General features: G+C 52.2%; 6 protein-coding genes across 6 annotated transcripts; 4 read left to right on the plus strand and 2 right to left on the minus strand.

Annotated features, from left to right (window-relative positions):
• Window positions 1-1,500: 1,500 nt before the first annotated feature.
• On the plus strand, window positions 1,501-2,416 carry J4E79_011478 (uncharacterized protein; the record flags this gene model as incomplete). Its single annotated transcript, XM_049360307.1, has 2 exons — window positions 1,501-1,833; window positions 1,961-2,416. The coding sequence occupies 2 exons, from the start codon at window positions 1,501-1,503 to the stop codon at window positions 2,414-2,416; spliced, it is 789 nt and encodes a 262-aa protein (XP_049205259.1).
• Window positions 2,417-5,309: 2,893 nt separating this feature from the next.
• Window positions 5,310-6,589, minus strand: J4E79_011479 (uncharacterized protein; the record flags this gene model as incomplete). The annotated part of the gene is made up of 4 exons (XM_049360308.1): window positions 5,310-5,739; window positions 5,789-5,987; window positions 6,044-6,347; window positions 6,401-6,589. 4 exons carry the CDS (start codon window positions 6,587-6,589, stop codon window positions 5,310-5,312), a joined length of 1,122 nt encoding a protein of 373 aa, XP_049205260.1.
• Window positions 6,590-9,031: 2,442 nt separating this feature from the next.
• On the plus strand, window positions 9,032-10,024 carry J4E79_011480 (uncharacterized protein; the record flags this gene model as incomplete). The annotated part of the gene is made up of 1 exon (XM_049360309.1): window positions 9,032-10,024. One exon carries the CDS (start codon window positions 9,032-9,034, stop codon window positions 10,022-10,024), a length of 993 nt encoding a protein of 330 aa, XP_049205261.1.
• Window positions 10,025-11,904: 1,880 nt separating this feature from the next.
• J4E79_011481 (uncharacterized protein) lies at window positions 11,905-12,212 on the plus strand (the record flags this gene model as incomplete). The annotated part of the gene is made up of 2 exons (XM_049360310.1): window positions 11,905-11,957; window positions 12,041-12,212. The coding sequence occupies 2 exons, from the start codon at window positions 11,905-11,907 to the stop codon at window positions 12,210-12,212; spliced, it is 225 nt and encodes a 74-aa protein (XP_049205262.1).
• A 592-nt stretch (window positions 12,213-12,804) lies between these two features.
• J4E79_011482 (uncharacterized protein) lies at window positions 12,805-14,213 on the minus strand (the record flags this gene model as incomplete). Its single annotated transcript, XM_049360311.1, has 4 exons — window positions 12,805-13,373; window positions 13,421-13,602; window positions 13,654-13,902; window positions 13,957-14,213. 4 exons carry the CDS (start codon window positions 14,211-14,213, stop codon window positions 12,805-12,807), a joined length of 1,257 nt encoding a protein of 418 aa, XP_049205263.1.
• Window positions 14,214-14,573: 360 nt separating this feature from the next.
• Window positions 14,574-16,064, plus strand: J4E79_011483 (uncharacterized protein; the record flags this gene model as incomplete). Its single annotated transcript, XM_049360312.1, has 3 exons — window positions 14,574-14,849; window positions 14,896-15,600; window positions 15,651-16,064. The coding sequence occupies 3 exons, from the start codon at window positions 14,574-14,576 to the stop codon at window positions 16,062-16,064; spliced, it is 1,395 nt and encodes a 464-aa protein (XP_049205264.1).
• Window positions 16,065-18,100: the final 2,036 nt, after the last annotated feature.

Here is an 18,100-nt window from a genome sequence, read left to right on the forward strand (position 1 = left end):
CACTGATCGTAGGGAGCCTCCTACTATCGGAATATTTGCATCGGCAACTGGCCAACCCAAAATCTACAGACTTCCTGCACGCGCTCAGACGACCTCTGGTAGCGCAAACGCACGATATGAAAGAGCTTTCTCACTATTGAATGCCGGCGGTTTATCAAAATTACCTGGGGTAAATCCCAATAAACGTCAGCTTGTCTATACACTAGTTGATAGTCGCTGTACTGTAAAGGAGGTACTGTTCACCCAGGGAATGTCATTTTACGTTTGGCTGTGGGCGGGTGATCAGCCTAAGCGTACAACGCCAGTCCTGTGCACCGGAACCAAACTTTCGTAAGACCAGGATTGGCCTGAGGCACGTCGCACTCCAACGCAACTGGATTACACATGTGGAAATAGGTCGGTAGTACAAAGTTTTGCGATTCCAACAACTGACCTCACGCAGGCGATCGACGCGGTAGGCGCATCAAAAGCTCTACACCTTCATGGAGGGAGGTGCAGTGTTGCAATCTCTCACAGGATTCTGGAATCACTTGCCACGCGTCGCCTTCAAGCGCGTCCACAGGAGCAACCTGTATACGACCTCCGCGGACTGAAGCTTCGTGTTTCGCGGCGAATCCTCCGTCATACCTGCGCACTGCAGCATCCCACTCCACGCTTGTGCAACCTAACACTGGAATCTTGACAAGCATCTTTGCGCAACTATCGCTTTGACATTGATTAATATCTTCTCCTGAAGCCGCCACTAGGGGGCGAAGCACGCGTCTGGATAGTACTATGGAGCGACCAACGTTTCGAACGACCTGTCAAAACATTGGCCGTGCCTGACTACTGGCTCCACGCTTGGCAACGCTCGAACTTCAATGCACACCATCTTCGCAGGAATCGCATTCATTCTTCTCAAACCGACAGTGAGGCTATTGACGCGTGGTAAGATCGCAATCCTGTGTCATGGATGGCTCCCAATAGACGACGCGTTGCCTACTGCTGCACTACGTCGAGTCCAGTAGCGCTCGGAAAAGATGGTTCATCTTGACGACGAAGACAACCCTCATCATTTTTGAGTTGCTGTGGCGCGTAGTCAGACGACCCTCGTGATGTTTCTCGGTTCTAGCTCCATCGTGCTTTGACTCTTCAATCTCGCTACAACCGGCACACCAGTCGGAACGCACATCCCGCTAATGCATCAGCGCTTCCTGGCCTGGCGCGGTGCATGGATCCCAACTCCAACAACAGGCTCGTGCGGATCCAAGCAGACAACGTTCAGCCCAGGAGGACGGAACCATGATCTCTCTCAGGTGGGCACGGGAGCACGGGTCGCACAGGCGAATATGAAAATCGGGAGTGCCCACCTTACTCCTCCCATTTCAGTGATCAGATATAATGGCTTTCGAAAAGCACGTCGTTTCTTACAAACAGAGATCATCTCTTGCCATTGTGCTTTCACCTCCCATTCCTTTGAGGCCCTTCTCTTCTATCACTGCTGTTAGTCATCCTTACGCCATGTTCGACCACGACAAAGAGAAAGACTCCGGTCTGCCTTTCCATGAGCCTTCCACAGCACCCCCCTCGGAAGACCGAAGAAAGCATCACTTCCTACGGACTGAGGCCACAGCCTTCTTGGGAGAGCTTATTGGCACCTTCATGTTCCTTTCCTTGGCCTTCACTGGTACTCAGATCGCACTCAATGCTGCCGGCACCAACGACTTGACTGCAAGCTCGAATCCCATACCGGATGTGGGAAAGCTCCTGTACATCGCCTTCGCCTTCGGTATCTCTCTCGCCATCAACGTCGCCATCTTCGCCGACATCAGTGGCGGTAAATTCAACCCAGCAGTAAGTTTAGCCACGCAGCCTGTGTTCGTATGACCCCGGCACTTGGGTAGCACCATATGCAACATTGGGAACACACACAGCCGACATACACGTGCAGTGTAACAGACGCTAACCCACTTCTCCACAGGTTACTGCCGCCTTATGGCTCACACGAAAGATCCACTGGCACCGCGCACTCCAAACCATCATAGCGCAAATGATCGCCGCGATAGCCGCAGCAGGCTTCGTCTCCGGTCTTTTGCCTGGCGAACTCACCATCGACACCAAGCTCGACGCATCGATCTCCGTAACACGAGGTCTTTTCCTGGAAGCTTTCGTCACCGCGCAACTCGTCCTCAGCATCCTTATGCTGGAAGCCGGATCAGCGAAACCAATGTACATCGGAATGTCGCTATTCATCGCCGAGATATGCAGTGTCTACTTCACCGGCGGAAGCTTGAACCCAGCACGCAGTTTCGGCCCCGCGGTCGTCGTTGGTTTTACTAGCTACCACTGGATATACTGGCTAGGACCAATGTTGGGCGCAGCGGTAGCGAGTGGAGCTTATGCACTTATCAACTTTGTACGGCGGGAGCAGATATAACACATCGCAGCAGGACGACGTAATGAACAAACTTTATTTCTCTTTGTTGGCTGGTACAGCAGTTTTGGGGTCGATGCAAGTCATCGGGTTTTGAGTCCCACGGGTGGGACGGACTATGTGGGCACAGCTTGCTCTCTCCTTTGTCACTTGACTTCTTGGACTATTCTCTAGCCGACGTGACGGCTCTGGTATCTCTCTATTAATTGATATGACATTTTGTTACCTTCTAAAATCGCCGGGATGTAGTTCTACACATGGTGAAGTGGAGAATGCCTTGATGAAATCTTGATGGAATGGCTACATACGGTGAAGTAGAAAATACTTTGAAGATATCTTGATGGAATGGTAGCAAAGTCCGACACTGCTCGCCCACTCTTGAGCTGATTCCATGGGTACCCATCACTTGGAGAAAGTATATGTACTATGTTCTCAGTTTCAAGTAGCTCTCCCTACCCACAAGATATACAACCACCTACTCCAGTTGCTTTGAAAAAATACTACTACTGCGTCTATTCCAGCCCGTTGTGACCTCATTTGCTTTGAACTACAATCGCTCAAAGTTACAGACGCGGAACCATATTATGGAGGATGTAACGATGAACCAACAGCGCTCACCATTTTCACGTCTACCTGGGGAGCTACGAAACGCCGTGTACGCGTATATCTTCGGCATCAACGACATAGTAGTCGTTCGGCGACATCTACTAAGCATCCATCCACATCAACCCACCATCGGTCAGTGTATCCATGTCCTTGGGATCTGTCGCCAAATCCGGGCCGAAGCCACACCACTTCTCTATTCCAAATCCAGGATATCAGTAGACGAAGTTGCGGATCTGAAAAGACTCGCTACTCTCACTGGCCATGAAGCCATAGTGCATATCATCCTCCCTTGGAGAACGGCTTGGACAATGGTGTTGATGAACAACAGATCTTTCGGACTTGCAGATCTGGGGTCACGGCGCAATGCTATATTTCCTTCGTTCAAGGGGCTTAGGAAGGTGTCGATTACGCCCCGGGGTTACCACGAAGAAGATTCGAAGGAGAGGTTGCTGGCTTTGCAAGAGCCATTTGACAACATGGAACTGGAAGTTGTTTGGCTGCGGGAATCAATACGCTGAGATGGTTACGAGGGTGATTGAAGTGTGAGATTGAAGAATTTGAGTGATGCGCGGGGGTATACGACATATTTTTCATGTTTTGTTCCAATGACCGAATGCTGTGGCCGCTCTTTCACTCACCTTCATCTGATCACTTAGTCCAAGCGCGTTCGCTAGCGCGTTGAAGACCTTTTGATAACCCTCCAGCATCAGCTCGTACACTACCTTGCTTACGATACTCCCATCCAATACACTAATATATCGACAAAGATGGAGCGCGAAGCCATGTAAGCGATATTCCACAACTATTGGAAGCAAAATCACTGACAGAACTGCTAGCACTGCCGCCAACCAGCTCAGATCTCCTCTCCTCCGGCTACCGGGCGAGATCCGAAATCGCATCTACGGATACGCGTTTTGCGGAGAGGATAATACCGAAAACGCTCTTCTCAAGACCTGCAAGCAGATCGAGCACGAGTCAAAGCCAATTTACTACTCTCACCTTACCCTTTCGCTCATGCGTATCGGCGATATCAGACACGTAATTGCTAGAGTCAAGCCAGAACTACTCGCGATGATTAAGTCTATGCGTTTAGGGGCCGTAACGACGAGAACAATGGCGATCAGAAGGCTTCAAGACGCGTCCGGAGATGTCCCAGACGATATCGACTACGAAAGGTGCGCGGGCTGTCTATCAGGGCTGAAATACTGGAACGTTCAAATCCAATTGCATCCGACCTACTATATCGTGGTAGCGGGAAAGATCAAGGAGTTGATGGGTCGCGATGTGGAGGTCACTTTTGGTTCGACGGTGTAGAGCTATATCTAGGTATTAGTTGGAGTACAGGTCGCCTTCGCGTTCTCGAGTACCTATTTATGCAGAGATGACGACCTTCTTATGTTTTAAATGGCTTAGCAGGGTATCATAGCCCGAAATATCGGAGTGAATGCGGAGGGCAAGCGAGACAGCCACGTGCACTAGCGCGACCTTGTACCATAGGTAACAACCACCCGGTCACACTTGACAATATCTTTCTCTTTCCCACTCCAGTCACAACAAACAAACTCTCCGCCTGATTTCATTACTGCGCAAACTCATTCGTGAAGCGACAATGGATTTCGACAGCATGTAAGAGACAGCGACAGTGAAGTGTCGACTGCAAACTGACAAATTACAACAGCACCGCTGCGAACCAGCGCAACTCACCTCTTCTGCGCCTCCCGGCTGAGATACGAAACAAGATCTACGCTTACGCCTTTGGCGACAACTATGTATATCTCACTCAGAAGATTATCCGCCGCGACTTCCTACGTCCTAGGATCCCGCCTTACCCGATGAGCTTAGCGCAAGCTTGCACTCAGTGCCGCCACGAAGCCCTTCCTTACTTCTGGCAGAACACCAACTTTATTTTTATGTACGACAGAGTGAGCACTCTTGTTCGCCATACAAGCCAGAGCTTGCGCGATCAAGTCAAAGTTGTTTGGCTTTCGTACGGCGTTGTTCGTTGTCTTTGGCTGAGCGAAAACCTTCACGAGAGAGCGTTTGCTGGTGTGAAGAAGGTCGTTTATGGATTCAACCCGCACGATGGCAGATATGTGAATGAGGAGTTTCTGAGGAACATGAAGAAGACTTTCGGAGAGGACGCTGAACTTGTTGATCGAGACGGCAAGAGCTATCTAGCGGAGTGACTGAGCATATGATCAGAGGGAAGACCTTGAACAAGTTCATTGTAGTTATTATGGCGGTGCATCTAAGGCCTCACTATACCCCCAAGAGCTAAAAGTAGTTCTCATCAAGCAGACTCAACATCAACAGTATACGTCCTATCATGATAAATCCTCTTATCGTTCATCGGCGCCGTGCTCTTATCCGACGCGCCATCGTGTATCCTCTCCCAAGCATCCTGATCGCGCCCATGATGCACAGCCGACAAGCTGAAGCCATGATCCGAGGGGCCATGGTAGCTGTCTCCTCCTCTTTGTCTGCGCGAGCGGCCGCCTGCAGTGATGGTTGTAGCAACGCGGTGCTTGCTGTTCGGATCGGTGCTGTTGTCGCGTTCGTTCTGGAAGTAGTGGCGTAGAGCTGGGAGGGAAGATGCGAAGCACCCGATGCCTGTTTCGACGTTCGAGCAGAGGACGATGTGGGCGACCCAGAAGGGGAGGTTGGTCTGGGACTCGAATTTGTTGACGAAGGGGATGCGTATCATTGTGATGATTGACGCGCTGGTGTTGTCAGTGACTGTTCGTACTGCTTTGATGGTTGAGGACTTACAGGGAGGCGAATGATAGCAGCCCGAACGCTTGGAGCTTCGATTGTCTCTTCATCTGTGTATTCCATAGGATGATAGCCGGCACGACGACAAGGGCCATGTCGGTCAAGATGGTTGATACGGTCGCAGTGTGCGCGATGATGAGGAAGGTCTCCGCAGAAGCGCATTCTCCGTCGCCACTCATGATCAATGCCGGAGTCCCTGTAGATATTAGTTAGTCTTGTTCGACCCGTACATTGCAAACCTGGGATACTAACACAAAGCGCGCACCGGCTGGCAGTAAGCTAACGTCCCAACAAAGGTAACGAGGAAAGAAGCCCACGTGACAGCGAGGAGAACCCAAACGGTAATTCTCATAGGCTTCTTGATCGATGCAATTCGCCTGATCGTGATGCACACGGAGGACTTGACAGTCGCAAGTGCAACAACGTATACCAAGATCCAGATGAGGTAGTACTTGATGGCTTCGGACTGCTGCCACGCATTGAGATCCTCGTTCATTCTACCGAGACCAGCGAGACAGCCGTAGATTGCCAGACCCGTAACGGGGATGTATGCGATCTTTGATGTTACGTTAGTATAGCACTGGTCAAATACCAGTAGTGATAACGTACCGTGCCAACAACCATGAACCCATCCTCCAAGCCGAATATCCTTTTCTTGATTCGAATATAAGTCCGCAACGCTACGGTAACGATAGAAAGGGCGAAGAAGATGGACGAGATGACGATGATAGCAAGCGGTAGACCATCTGGTGCAATCAGCCTCGCAGAAGGATCGACATCGTTCACGGGCGCCGCCATTGTGGGTTCAAGACGAATATGATCAGCAAAGCCCCAGAAAGAGTATGTGCCTGCATCTCGAGGAACCTGCTATTACTTTATACGACTCCGCCGACATTGACCGCACCAGCTCATACCCAGTTGAAGTGGATCATAACAAATAACCACCAAGACCCTCGACTCAGGCTGATGCACCCGTTCCTCTTTCGCGCCGTTACCATCCTCACATTTCCCTGCCCGGAAACGGGTGTGACAGCCGCGAACTCGACTCGCTGCAGGGTCTGGTGCGTCATCTTCGCACCGTGCCCACGTGTAGCGGGAGGAAACATGCAGCCGCTGCGACCAAGACGACGAAAATCCTGCTAGAAAGGAGAGCTATGCGTGCTATGTAAGTAATCTGACACGTTCTTGTATCCATACAGGCGACGCCATGGCGATGGTACCGAAAAACTAGCGGAGCGATCTCCCGCGCCGGCGATCAGGATGCCGGGTCTAGATGGTGGCTAGTGACCGCTAGTCGTGTCTCGAGACGGGAACCTGACTTTCCAGGTCGAATCGAGAGGTTGGAGAGCAGGTGAACCGAGGGGAAGGTCCGGACTTTTGGCGCTGGGTCAGATCGTGGGTTCGGGGCGAGGAGTTGCTGCGATGGAAGTCCACTTCCTGGACGGAAGAACCCGAACAGATGCGCTACAGTCTTCGTTAGTAGAAAGGCCAAGTTTTCCAAGATTACGAGGCAATATATAATTATCTAAATGGGAGAGTGCAAGCCAGTTCATCTCGAAGCGATGTTCAATCTTAATTCTTTAGAGATAGAGTGTCTTATGATCATGCCCGGTTATGAATGTGTGTTGCAGTCAACTGCTGGCGCATGTACGCCACTCCATCTTCTTCCCATTTCTACATGTAGTGATTTATCCGAGTGTCGCTAGCCTCCGAGGAATTCCAATCGCTTGTGTCCAGGATATGAAAGCTAAAACGCACCCATGACAAGCCAAATCAAAACGCTTGTATAGCTATCCTCGCCGGGTACAATACCGCAGTGCTCAATGCTACCATGCCTCGAGTGTTGACAATTCCTCCTCAGTCCACGTCTCATCATCTCTGAACTCAACTTCCAGACCTTTCGCGGATATATCTCGCCGCAGATTCTCCATATACCCGACCATCATATCTCCCCACGCGTAGCTATGCACGTAAACCTTCCGCAGCTTGGGAAACTCGTCCAGAAACTTCGTTTCATAGAGCTCAACCGCGATGTCATCGCATACAACCAGTGACGTTATGCGAGCGTAGTCTGATAGCTCACCGAAATGCATAAGATCCTGAATGCAATCGAAGGTTGTTGCGTCGATGATGCATTCATTCCAAAAGATGGATGAAGCTTCATGAAGGATCTGTCGGCAAGTCGCGAGGACGTAAATGGCTGGTTTGGTTCTTTCGCCCTCCGTGTAAGGCCGCCAAGGGTCTCTGATTTTTATTTCTTGACCAGAGAAGACATACTCGTAGATGCGATTGCGAATCTCTCCGGGAAGACGCAAGAGAGGCGAGTTAAGCTGGTTCTTACGCGTGCTAATATAGTCAGCAAGAAGATGTACACATGTACCGTTCACTTACATCTCATCGAGGTCTAGGGATTCGCATTCGCTTGCGGCAATCTCTACGTCTGTGGCTTTCTTTTGCCTGGACAAGGGTACCGTCCGAAGACATCGAACCAACCGGTTAGTGGACATTTGATTTGCCTGAAGGTGCTGGGTGTCGTGAAAGTGCGATGAGTCGTTTGGCTGGAATGAAGTGAGTTGACTGCGTGGAGTGAGACCGGAAGTGGGAGTTATAAATAAAGTATACAGGGAACACTCGTTTGGTACTAGCTCGACACTAATCGCCATTTACGTACCCGTGGACCTAGGAAGGCGCCTCTCACCATTGTGGAAGGAACAGAGGGAGCGATAGAGCCTTTGACGTATTGTTAGTGAAAGCGTTCCAGCATGTGACATGGGTAATCCCATGTTTAGGAAGAGGCAACAAAGCGCATCTGCGATAGCTCTGAACAGTGTAAAAACAAAGACGACTTTCACCAAACAAACATTTTCATGATGCCTAGAAGATAGACTCGACATCCAAGACGTTTTTCTCTATCACTTGTGCAAGACATTACATGAAAGATTAATGGACGGCGAAGGAGGATATGGACGCAGCGTACCCGAGTTGTTGCCTGTTCACCGAACAGTCAACCTTGGTACAGCATCTCGCTAACTTACAGCAGCCAACACGAATACGTTGCAACAGCTTCTGAAAATTGGTTAGCAAAAAATTGTAGGCCACTACCTGTCTCATCTCTTCACCGCTGACGACACCTACCGCTTCAACCTACCGTGTCACCACGCCAGCAACGACACAACCACCCTTCTACGCCTCACGCTCTCCCGCAAACACCACAGATTCGCTCTCGCCATGCTGTCGCAAATGCGCAACCACATCCAATCATGGTGGCAGCAGATACCCTTGCCAACAACCACAGCGACACCCAGTTTCCAGACATGGCATGATTTTGATCGAGGGCATCCAATGCCCTCAGTCAGCGGCAAAGGTTCTCAGCCTGGCATCAAGCACCAATGGGCGGGCTCATTCCGCCTCGTAAGCTGGAACGTGAACGCAGATGCACCGTTACCAAAGTCTCGTATGTCCGCACTACTGCAGGTCATCAAAACCACAGGAGCTGCAGATGTTGTTTTCCTGCAAGAAGTTTCAACAGAAGGTCTTGCAGCCCTGCTTGAAGATTCCTGGATACAGCAAAACTGGTACATAAGCGATGTCGATACCTCGGCTTTCGGAAATCAAAAGTTCATCAGCATCACCCTGGTGTCCAGGTTGTGGGTGACGACTGATGGTATCCAGCTAGGCGCTATCTGGAGAGTCGCATTACCTAGTCGTTTTGGACGAGATGCGCTGTGCTGCGATCTGATCCTCAACTCTTCGAGCAAGCAAACGTCAGGGAAAGAGCCTACACGAGTTCGCCTGATCAACGTCCACCTGGACTCGTTGCCAATCAATCCATCGATGAGGCCGCGTCAAGTTTCCATCTGCGCTTCATACCTCGGGGCTGCTGGTCGTGGGATCATCGCCGGCGACTTCAATTGCATTCTTCCGGAAGATGACGACCTTGTCAGTAACAACGGTCTTGCGGATGCGTGGGAAGAGCTTCATCCGAATGATCCCGGCCATACTTGGGGCGTGTACGGTGAACAGTCTTTCCCACCAAATCGGTTGGACAAAGTTGCTCTGTTTAACCTCAACCCTTCAGCCATGCGCGTCCTGCAAACGAGCGAAATGGAATACTACGGCGCAGAGACGTCGGCCGACGTAGCAGAACGGGGGTCAAATGCGCATTTCAGCGATCATTTGGGTCTCTGGTGTGACATTAGCTGGGCAGAAGACCGACCGCGGCAGGAACGATGAGGCGACGTGACTAGATGCTAAGACGGTCGGAGCTGGCAGTGTCAAAGTCCCGGGACATGATGGAAGCACTGTGCATAGGAGAGTAGGACGACGTCTCATGCCCGTCGGCCGACGGTGGCCCTCCAACACCGCCGACGCCCGTGAAATTTCGGGGTCGGCCGCCCGACATGCGACACCACCGTCAGACCAAGAGCTCAACATTGCCCAGACAGGCAATACACGTCGAAAACCATCGAAACCCTTCGGCATTGCGGTGCGACAGGCCCGACAGCCATCGGGGCGCCGGATTTGATGACGATGCGATGCCCCGTCTTGTCTGCGACTAGAAAGACGGGGCGATTTCCTGGATGTTGCTTGGCGAGACCGGCGGGTTTTGAGATGGGAGGACCGAGACCGAGATCGAGGGCGCGTTGGGGCTGGTTCGGCACGTGATGAGGGAACATGGACACGGTCAGTGTCGGCATCGTATCGCCGCCTTGGATATCTTCAAGGCTGACTTCATTTCACGATACTGGAGAACTTGGGAGGCTGGAAGGCTGCGCGATGCCGACACCCCAGGCACTGTCGGTTATCGCACGCTAGCCGATAAGACCGCCGACTTCACCGAAGCAGGAGGTCTTTGATCGATGCCGCAACGAGCAACGATCTGGATGTAGTTTTGCGAATATCAAACACGCGGGAGGGGATGAAGATCGCGTGAAAGTCTCTGTGAAGAAGTTCGGCTTGTATTTAGGTACAATCTTCAATCGTCTTTATTTTCATCTTGGTCACACATCGAGCTCGGCACGTGATCATCAGAGACATCGCAATCGCACCCTTCTCACTCAGCAGCCTTTCAAAACGCTACATGACAGTCATGCAATCCATCTTCAATAGCTTTACTATCGTTATCTCGAGGCCGGAGGCCGTTACAGCTGCTCGTTCCGGTCTGCCTTGTCCAATGAGAAGTGAAGCTGACCGAAGCGGCTAGTACGAGGTCCCTGCATGCAGGTCAGGTCCCGCAAACGCAGGGTCCAACCGGTTGTCGGCGAGAAGGAAAGTCTGGGGTCTCTTGACACACCTTCGCGCTCGCTCTCGTCAGATGCTTTACTCGAGCTGTCAAACGACGCGATCTACTAGCCATGACATTGACTATATCAACTCCAGCACCCCATGTAGATGCTAGAAGGAAGTCCAGAACTGAGAACCACAGCGATCTGACATGCTTGAACCTCCACCGCCTTCTCCACGCGACCTCAGAATAGCCGAACCTCGAGCATGGGCCATGGATCTATCCCCCGGCTCGGCTTCCCATCTTGGATGACACGAACATGTGGTTGGTCGGATTGGTTGGAAAGCACCGCCTCGCCTCGTCTTATCAGCTAATCCGGGGGAAGGCCATGAAGCATATCGGCGTATCTGCAATGAGCCGTCGGCCCAAGCTCCTGGTAAGAGTCAGAAGTGATGAGCATAAAGACGTGGTGATGTCCCGGGGGTTGAACGTTTGGACTGAAGCTATCTGCACTTCTATAACAGTGGACTTGAAGTACAACATATCAAGAAGACACGAGCACATCTCTCAGACTTACGATCTCGGTTTCCTTTTCGGAAGTAACACACCATAAGGTGAGTACCAAGTGAACAATAAGATCCCGCATACAGCTCCGTTGGAGCCACGACTACAATGCAGGGTCTAGAATCCACACTCCATCTTCCGCGGAAGCACAACCCACGAACGCAAGGGAGATCTACAGGGGAAGAAGCGGTCAGCTAACGTGTATATAGCATCGTTACACATAACAACAACTATCCAGACAGCCATCGTTCCGTCGGCAAGCATAGACAAGTGCAAACACCTGTCCAACGAATTCCGCCGAAACGAACACGCGTGATATCGAAAGATGTGCTCATACACATACTCGTGGTACTACTGTAACCACGATTACTACATCTGGTACGCCCATCCTTTCCCTTCCCTTCCTTCCTTCCACCTCTCCCAATCCCCATCACCCAAACCCCAATCTAACACCCCCACAGGGCCAACAGCATCGAAGTCTGTTCCTCGCGCCTCCTATCCGGCTACTCCTACGACGCCTGGTCCATCGACATGTGTTCCAAGATGAAGATCGAATGCGGCGGCTTCTCGAATTACTACTGCACAGACTGTTCAGAAGACGTGGCGTTGGAGTTTGAGCTGGATGAACTGTAGATGCGTGGATTGGATGGATACGCTTCACGTTTCCTTTCGGTTGATGGGGAAGACAAGCGGGTATGATAATGCAGGGTGAGTGAATGCGTGGAGTGGAGTGGATGCGCGGAGCCGGATTCCACGTCCGATGGGATATGGCATGGAGCTGACTTGTCCTGCAGGGCGATTTACACGTTGTGTCCGCGCTGCGCGTAGCGTTGTGATGGCACGCGTGCGCGTTTGGAGTAATTGGTCGAATGAGGCTCACCGCCTTGTTGATGCACGTCCTGTGCAGTCAGCCTCGTGCATGCTGCATGCAGCATCAATCCCACGCGGTACTTTCCTTCTCACGTTCTCGGCCTGTGTTTGACGCGCTATACCTCTCCGTTATATGATATGGGTTATCGGCGCACGCAGGCGCAATCGCCGGCTTATGAGCTTCGTTCGATTGGGGTTTCTTGGAATAGGCGTTCGGATTTATTGGGACCTTGGTCAATCTATCGGATACTGTTTGTATAAGCTCGATTGCAGTATATGATAATGCGCCATGCCGTATAGCATTGACCCAAACTTCCATCTGCCTTGTTCCTGCCTGTGATGTGACATCCAGTCCTCACTCTGTCAGACTGTCCTCTGCCGTCTTCGGGCTGACTCCGTATCCTTCCTCCAGTGTCCGCTTGACCTGCTCAGCTCGCCTCCTTGCATCAATATACATCATGAACTCCTGGTAGGTCCTTGGCATGACCCTAATGTTCTTCGGTACCGTGAACGTGTAGTTGAACTGCCCTGTCGGCTTGCTGTGGCCATGCTCCACATCCCGCACCTTTGAGTCAATCCTAATCTGCACTCGTGTATATTCGGCTTGATCGTCGACCTTTTCGTCCGGCGCGCCGATCAGCGGCGGGTCTGTGTATACGACTGTGGCCGTGAGGTATAGTATGCTGCCGACAGGCACTGGGTTTTGGAAGGTGGAAGGATCGAGGGAGACGAAGGTCGGGCGAGCGTGTGCGAAGGCTGCGGCGGCGGTGAAAGCGAGCTCGAAGGTCTGCTTGAGGAGAAAGCCACCGAAGATCATGAAATGATGGCGATTGCGGTATTGCGGTTGCATGATTGTGGCGGTCTGGAGACGCGTCGCATCCATAAAGACAACGTTATCGGGTTTGCGTAAGTCGTCGTAGGGGTCTGCGATTGTTAGTTGGGCGATGAGTGGTGGTAGTAATAGGACTAACCATGGTACTGCAACTGCTTTTGCCAGAAGGCGTGTATGAGGTCGCTTTCGAGGTCGTTCGGCGTATGCTTGAGCAAAGAGGTATCGCGGCGCTCCTTTCGCACCTTCGAGTTACGCTCACCTAGAGCATACAGGCGTTTCTCTTCGGGCGTTTCGACGATGAGAGGATTGACGTTTACGGGCCTACAGACCAGTTAGCTGCCAGAACGCTTACCCACAACAATTCAGCTGTACTTCTTAGTGCCAGGATCTAAAGAGACCATGGTGAAGGTGCAGTTGATCAAGACATCCTCGTCTTTGGTCTGCTCGCCCTTCTTAGGTGCTTTGGCAACCTGCATCGTGATCTCCAAACTGCTTCTGCCAGTCGCATAGGTCACGCGGCCAGATAGTTCTAGATCACATATCTCCGTCAGTGGGGAGTGAATGGTAATGCGGTCGCAGCTAGCCGTAACAGTAGTCACGTCGTCTCCGGTATGCTTGTACCTGTTGCAGCATTCAGACCAGGTCAGCTACTACGCGTAGCTGTTGAACGCTTACGCAATGATGCCAGAGAGAGCATCGAGATCCATGAAGATGGTTCCGAGCCGTATATGCCCTGAGGCGTTGAGATATGTGTCGAGGATCCATGGGTCCTGAGCCAGCGGGAGTACAACCGAATGGTAGCTCTCGCTCATACGTTTCCCTGTCAGCTTGCGATCTTTGGGTACTTCGGGCTTTCCTGAAGGCTCCGTAGGTTGTTTCCCCTCTGACTGCTGTTGGCGCAAGGCTTCTATCCATGGGGTGCGCACGCGCATCGACGTGAGCTCTCGAAATACGCCATCGGTGCGTCGCGAGGGGCTGCAATGAAGATGTCTTCGACCAATTGAGCCCGCGACTGCTACCAGAGACCTGCAAATGGCGTTTTGGGGCAATGCAGCTTGACTGACGCGCCGAAGCGCGTTGGTGGTGAGGCTCCTCATGTTGCGACGCGAGGTGGAGGTTGCAGGACCCGCGAACGCGCGAGGAAGCAACAACCCTCAGGGTGCTTGCCGAACCCATCTCTTGGCACCGATAACGATACATCACAATCTCAGACCCCGCCGCTTCACCAATCTCTGCAATGCTCATGTCGCTGCCTTCGCCTCCTCCACAGACCGGAGTCTGGTTGGACGACAATGTCGAGATCAATTGAGCTCGGGCGCGCAGTGCTCAGCTCGCCTGCCACCGATCACGAGCTTTGGCTCACAACATTCATCACCATCTCACCAAAACAGGATGCAACTTACTTACAGCAGCTAACCTCGGCCGAATACCTGGACGCGTTGACGTCCGGAACCGTATGGGCGAGCCGTGCACATGACATGCACATCGAAATTAAGCTTAGTCTACGCGACGAGCCTCTACCTCACAAGCAGTTGCAGGATCTCACAAATGCCATCCTTCAAGCGCCGGTAACTACATTTGCGCTTGCGTTAGGGTGATGTTGACAAAGTGCAGGTCTGGGATCAGTTGACGTTGGAGCCAACGCATCGAACAGATATCGCAATGGACCCCGGGACAATACGTCTGGACATCAACCACTCCTCAGTCACGAGTATGCAAGAAGGAAAGAAGCGTCACCGACTCTTCTCGGATGTTCCAGCGGTAGACATTCAACCGCCCAAGGGAATCGCGTCAGTCTCACTCCAGTCCGTACGCATTTGCATGGACATTCTCGAGGCAAGCCCGCGTAGGAGGCCCGCGGTGAAACGAACGACTTCGTCCCCGGGTGAGCGAAAGGTAGCGACTGCAGAAGAAGAGGACTCTGATACACTTCTGTACGAGATTGAACTGGAGGACGTATCACCTGCTGGACATATTCATCGCACGTCAACCGCTCCGAGGACTCCTGCGTACGGGAAACGGAAACGACCAGCTACTGAGGATGTGGTATCGACTCAACCCGTATCACTTGAACAGGCCGAATCATCGAAACGAAGGCGCAATCGACCGACAAACGATTCTTCGGTGCGGCGAAAGTCCCGCACGAATCCTAATTTGCCAGAACAGATAGAGATTGCCAGCATGGTCGATGGAGCGTTGCGTTTGTCGATTTCGGGTACTCTCAGCAAGGCCCCGATTGGACTCAAGGCCAAAGCGAGCACTTTCCGCCTAGGGTTAGCCGATGTTGCTCCTGCGATATGGAAGACCGGATACATAGTCGTGAGAGAAAGATGTTTCTCATTCTATGTACAGTGCTAACTCATAAGCAGGCATTGTCCCAAAGAGCTCATCTCCTACCTACCATCGCTTGTTCCATCCGCCGAATCGGGGGTGTAAAGGCAGCATCCATCTCGTTAAGAGACAAGATAAAGGACTTGAAGATGATGGCGCATCAAGCTCCGTCAGGTCGCTTAGATCCAACACTATCTGACACTGATTATGAGCCCACTGAAGCTGAGTCAGCAATCGCAAGCCATCTATGGTCACAGTCCCAACGAAGTCTTATGGATAAGCCCATGGCCCCGATCAAACCGTGTGTGGCGTCTATCGTTCAACAAGCCCAGCCAGACTCTGACGACATGCTCGCGGATGAGGAACAAGCGTGGCAGCCCACTACATCATTCCAGGCTGACGGCCTGCACGAGTGTTTTGAGGTTGAGTCGGCATTGACAGCGGGTCCCTAAGCGACCCAACAACAAGGGCGATCTCTTGACAGCCCAGGCTTGCTCTTCGATATTCGCGATGATGACGACCTGCTCCTCGACTCGCATTCCCCAGATGCAACATCGACCACAGCGTATCCAACAAATGAACAGCTCCATACGCCCGGCAGCCCAGCTACATACCCAGTCTTTACACCTGAGATGTATGTTCAGCAGTCGGGTGCCTCGTCATCTCAGGCTTTACAACAACTGTCGCAACAGCAGGCAAACGCCGAGCAAGAATTTTTACATCAAATGTCAGCTGAAGGTGACGTTGATCATACCGAGGATCTGCTGCTAGTCTCTTAGACACAAAGGGGTCGCACTTGGACTTCAGCTCACTAGCATCGTTGTTACAGGATAGAGTTTCGGCTGTATAGATTTTCGGCCGAAGCGAGCTAACAGCCGTTTCATTGAGGAAGGGCAGCATCACGTGGTCGTTGGTATGGCTCCGAAGATATTTATATCCGGTTACTCTAAATGTGGCTTTTCATAGTCGGCTCTGTTATTGAGCCTCACGGAACTACCCTGCGTTCCTGCATTCTGCCACCGGTTCTGAGATTGCATATGGGTCGACTTTGGGAACAATCACCCCATGGGCCTATCGTCGACCATCCATCGAGTCAGCAATGGGGTGATGCACGTGTAGGTAGATCACGGCTTCCAGGAACGCCCTTCGAAGAAACCGCCACAACCTCGCAACACGAAGCATGAATCGTGTACATAGACGGCCTTCCTTACTCCGGAGTCCTCCTGCACTCTAGGAATGCTTGGCTGGTGGCTAAAGCTGCACATCATCCTGCAGGACCTGCACTCAACAGGAAAAGGGCCTGTACATCTCGAGTTGGTCCCTGACGGCGTGCGCCTCCACAGAACGATTGCTCAACTCCGATCCAACTGCCGTGGCGCGGACCCGAAGAAACTTCGACTACCAGAACCCCTTCTGCACCAGGCAGACTGGTCTTGTTCGTATTTCCGGAGTGAACCGCGTGGCGTAAACAGGTCCGCCCAAACTTTCCTGTCACTCAACGTCGCCGATGTCCAATGATTCGCGTCCTCCGCTGCCGAGGTTGCACTAAGCGAACCAAGTTTTGTTTCGGAATGCAAACACTCACGAAAGTTACCAGATACTCAGCAGCCGGCAAAGCGAAAGCGGCTGCTGTATGTCGGAGGTCAGCGGCTCTTCGTGTAACATGCCTGCGAGAGCTGCGAGACGGCATGACATTGTTCTGCAGCTGTTGTACGCTCTCCAACGTCGACCTCTTCTCTGAACGTGATTCGCGCCCCACCAGCTGCACGGGAGGTGATCAATCTCGGCTATCGGGCACAGGCCGTGCCACGTCCTGAGAATCTGCGATCGGAGGAAAGCACGCTCAGTCTCCACCTCACTACTGTTATGTGCCGTCGTACCAACGGCAGGTTTGCGAGCATGGCGACACATGTCAAGTCGGCTCTTCCGAGTCTACCACTCGAACGGGCCATCGGGTTGAAGGCTTTGCATTTCGCAGCCGCCTCCTGGGTTTGAACATGGCTGGCTGTTGTCATGCTAATGGTATAGTCCTCTTTGATATACACGGCACGGCAGTCCCTACAATCGAGGCCTTGCAGCGCGGCGTTCGTCGCTTGCGCAGAACCATTGGAATGACAGGGCGCTTCGAGTCGAAAAGGTGCCTTGCGAAGATCCATCACCTTACATCATGGTGGAGACCGACAATGTTTCAGTCAATTAATGGTTGTTGTACCGATGCTCTGGATGTGCGGAACATGCCCAGAGCGTGTGCGACATGCCTATCCTGGCCAAATCACGCTTCATCAGCGTCAGCTTCCCCCCCGCGGAGACGCCCTCGTTGCCGTGTTGGCGTTCTGAATGAACTCAAATTACCACCCGTACCATATGTCTTAATACCCGGGATCAGTCGGCCAAGGTACCAGAGTTGAGTCTGCACGCTAGCTTCGCGATGACATCTGGCCCCGTTCTAGGCCGCATGGCACTCGCCTCTGGCCGTGCAGTCTCCGCG

The sequence above is a fragment of the Alternaria viburni genome, assembly GCF_023758015.1.
Source record: "Alternaria viburni strain BMP 2772 chromosome Unknown scaffold_42, whole genome shotgun sequence".
Lineage (NCBI taxonomy): Eukaryota > Fungi > Ascomycota > Dothideomycetes > Pleosporales > Pleosporaceae > Alternaria > Alternaria viburni.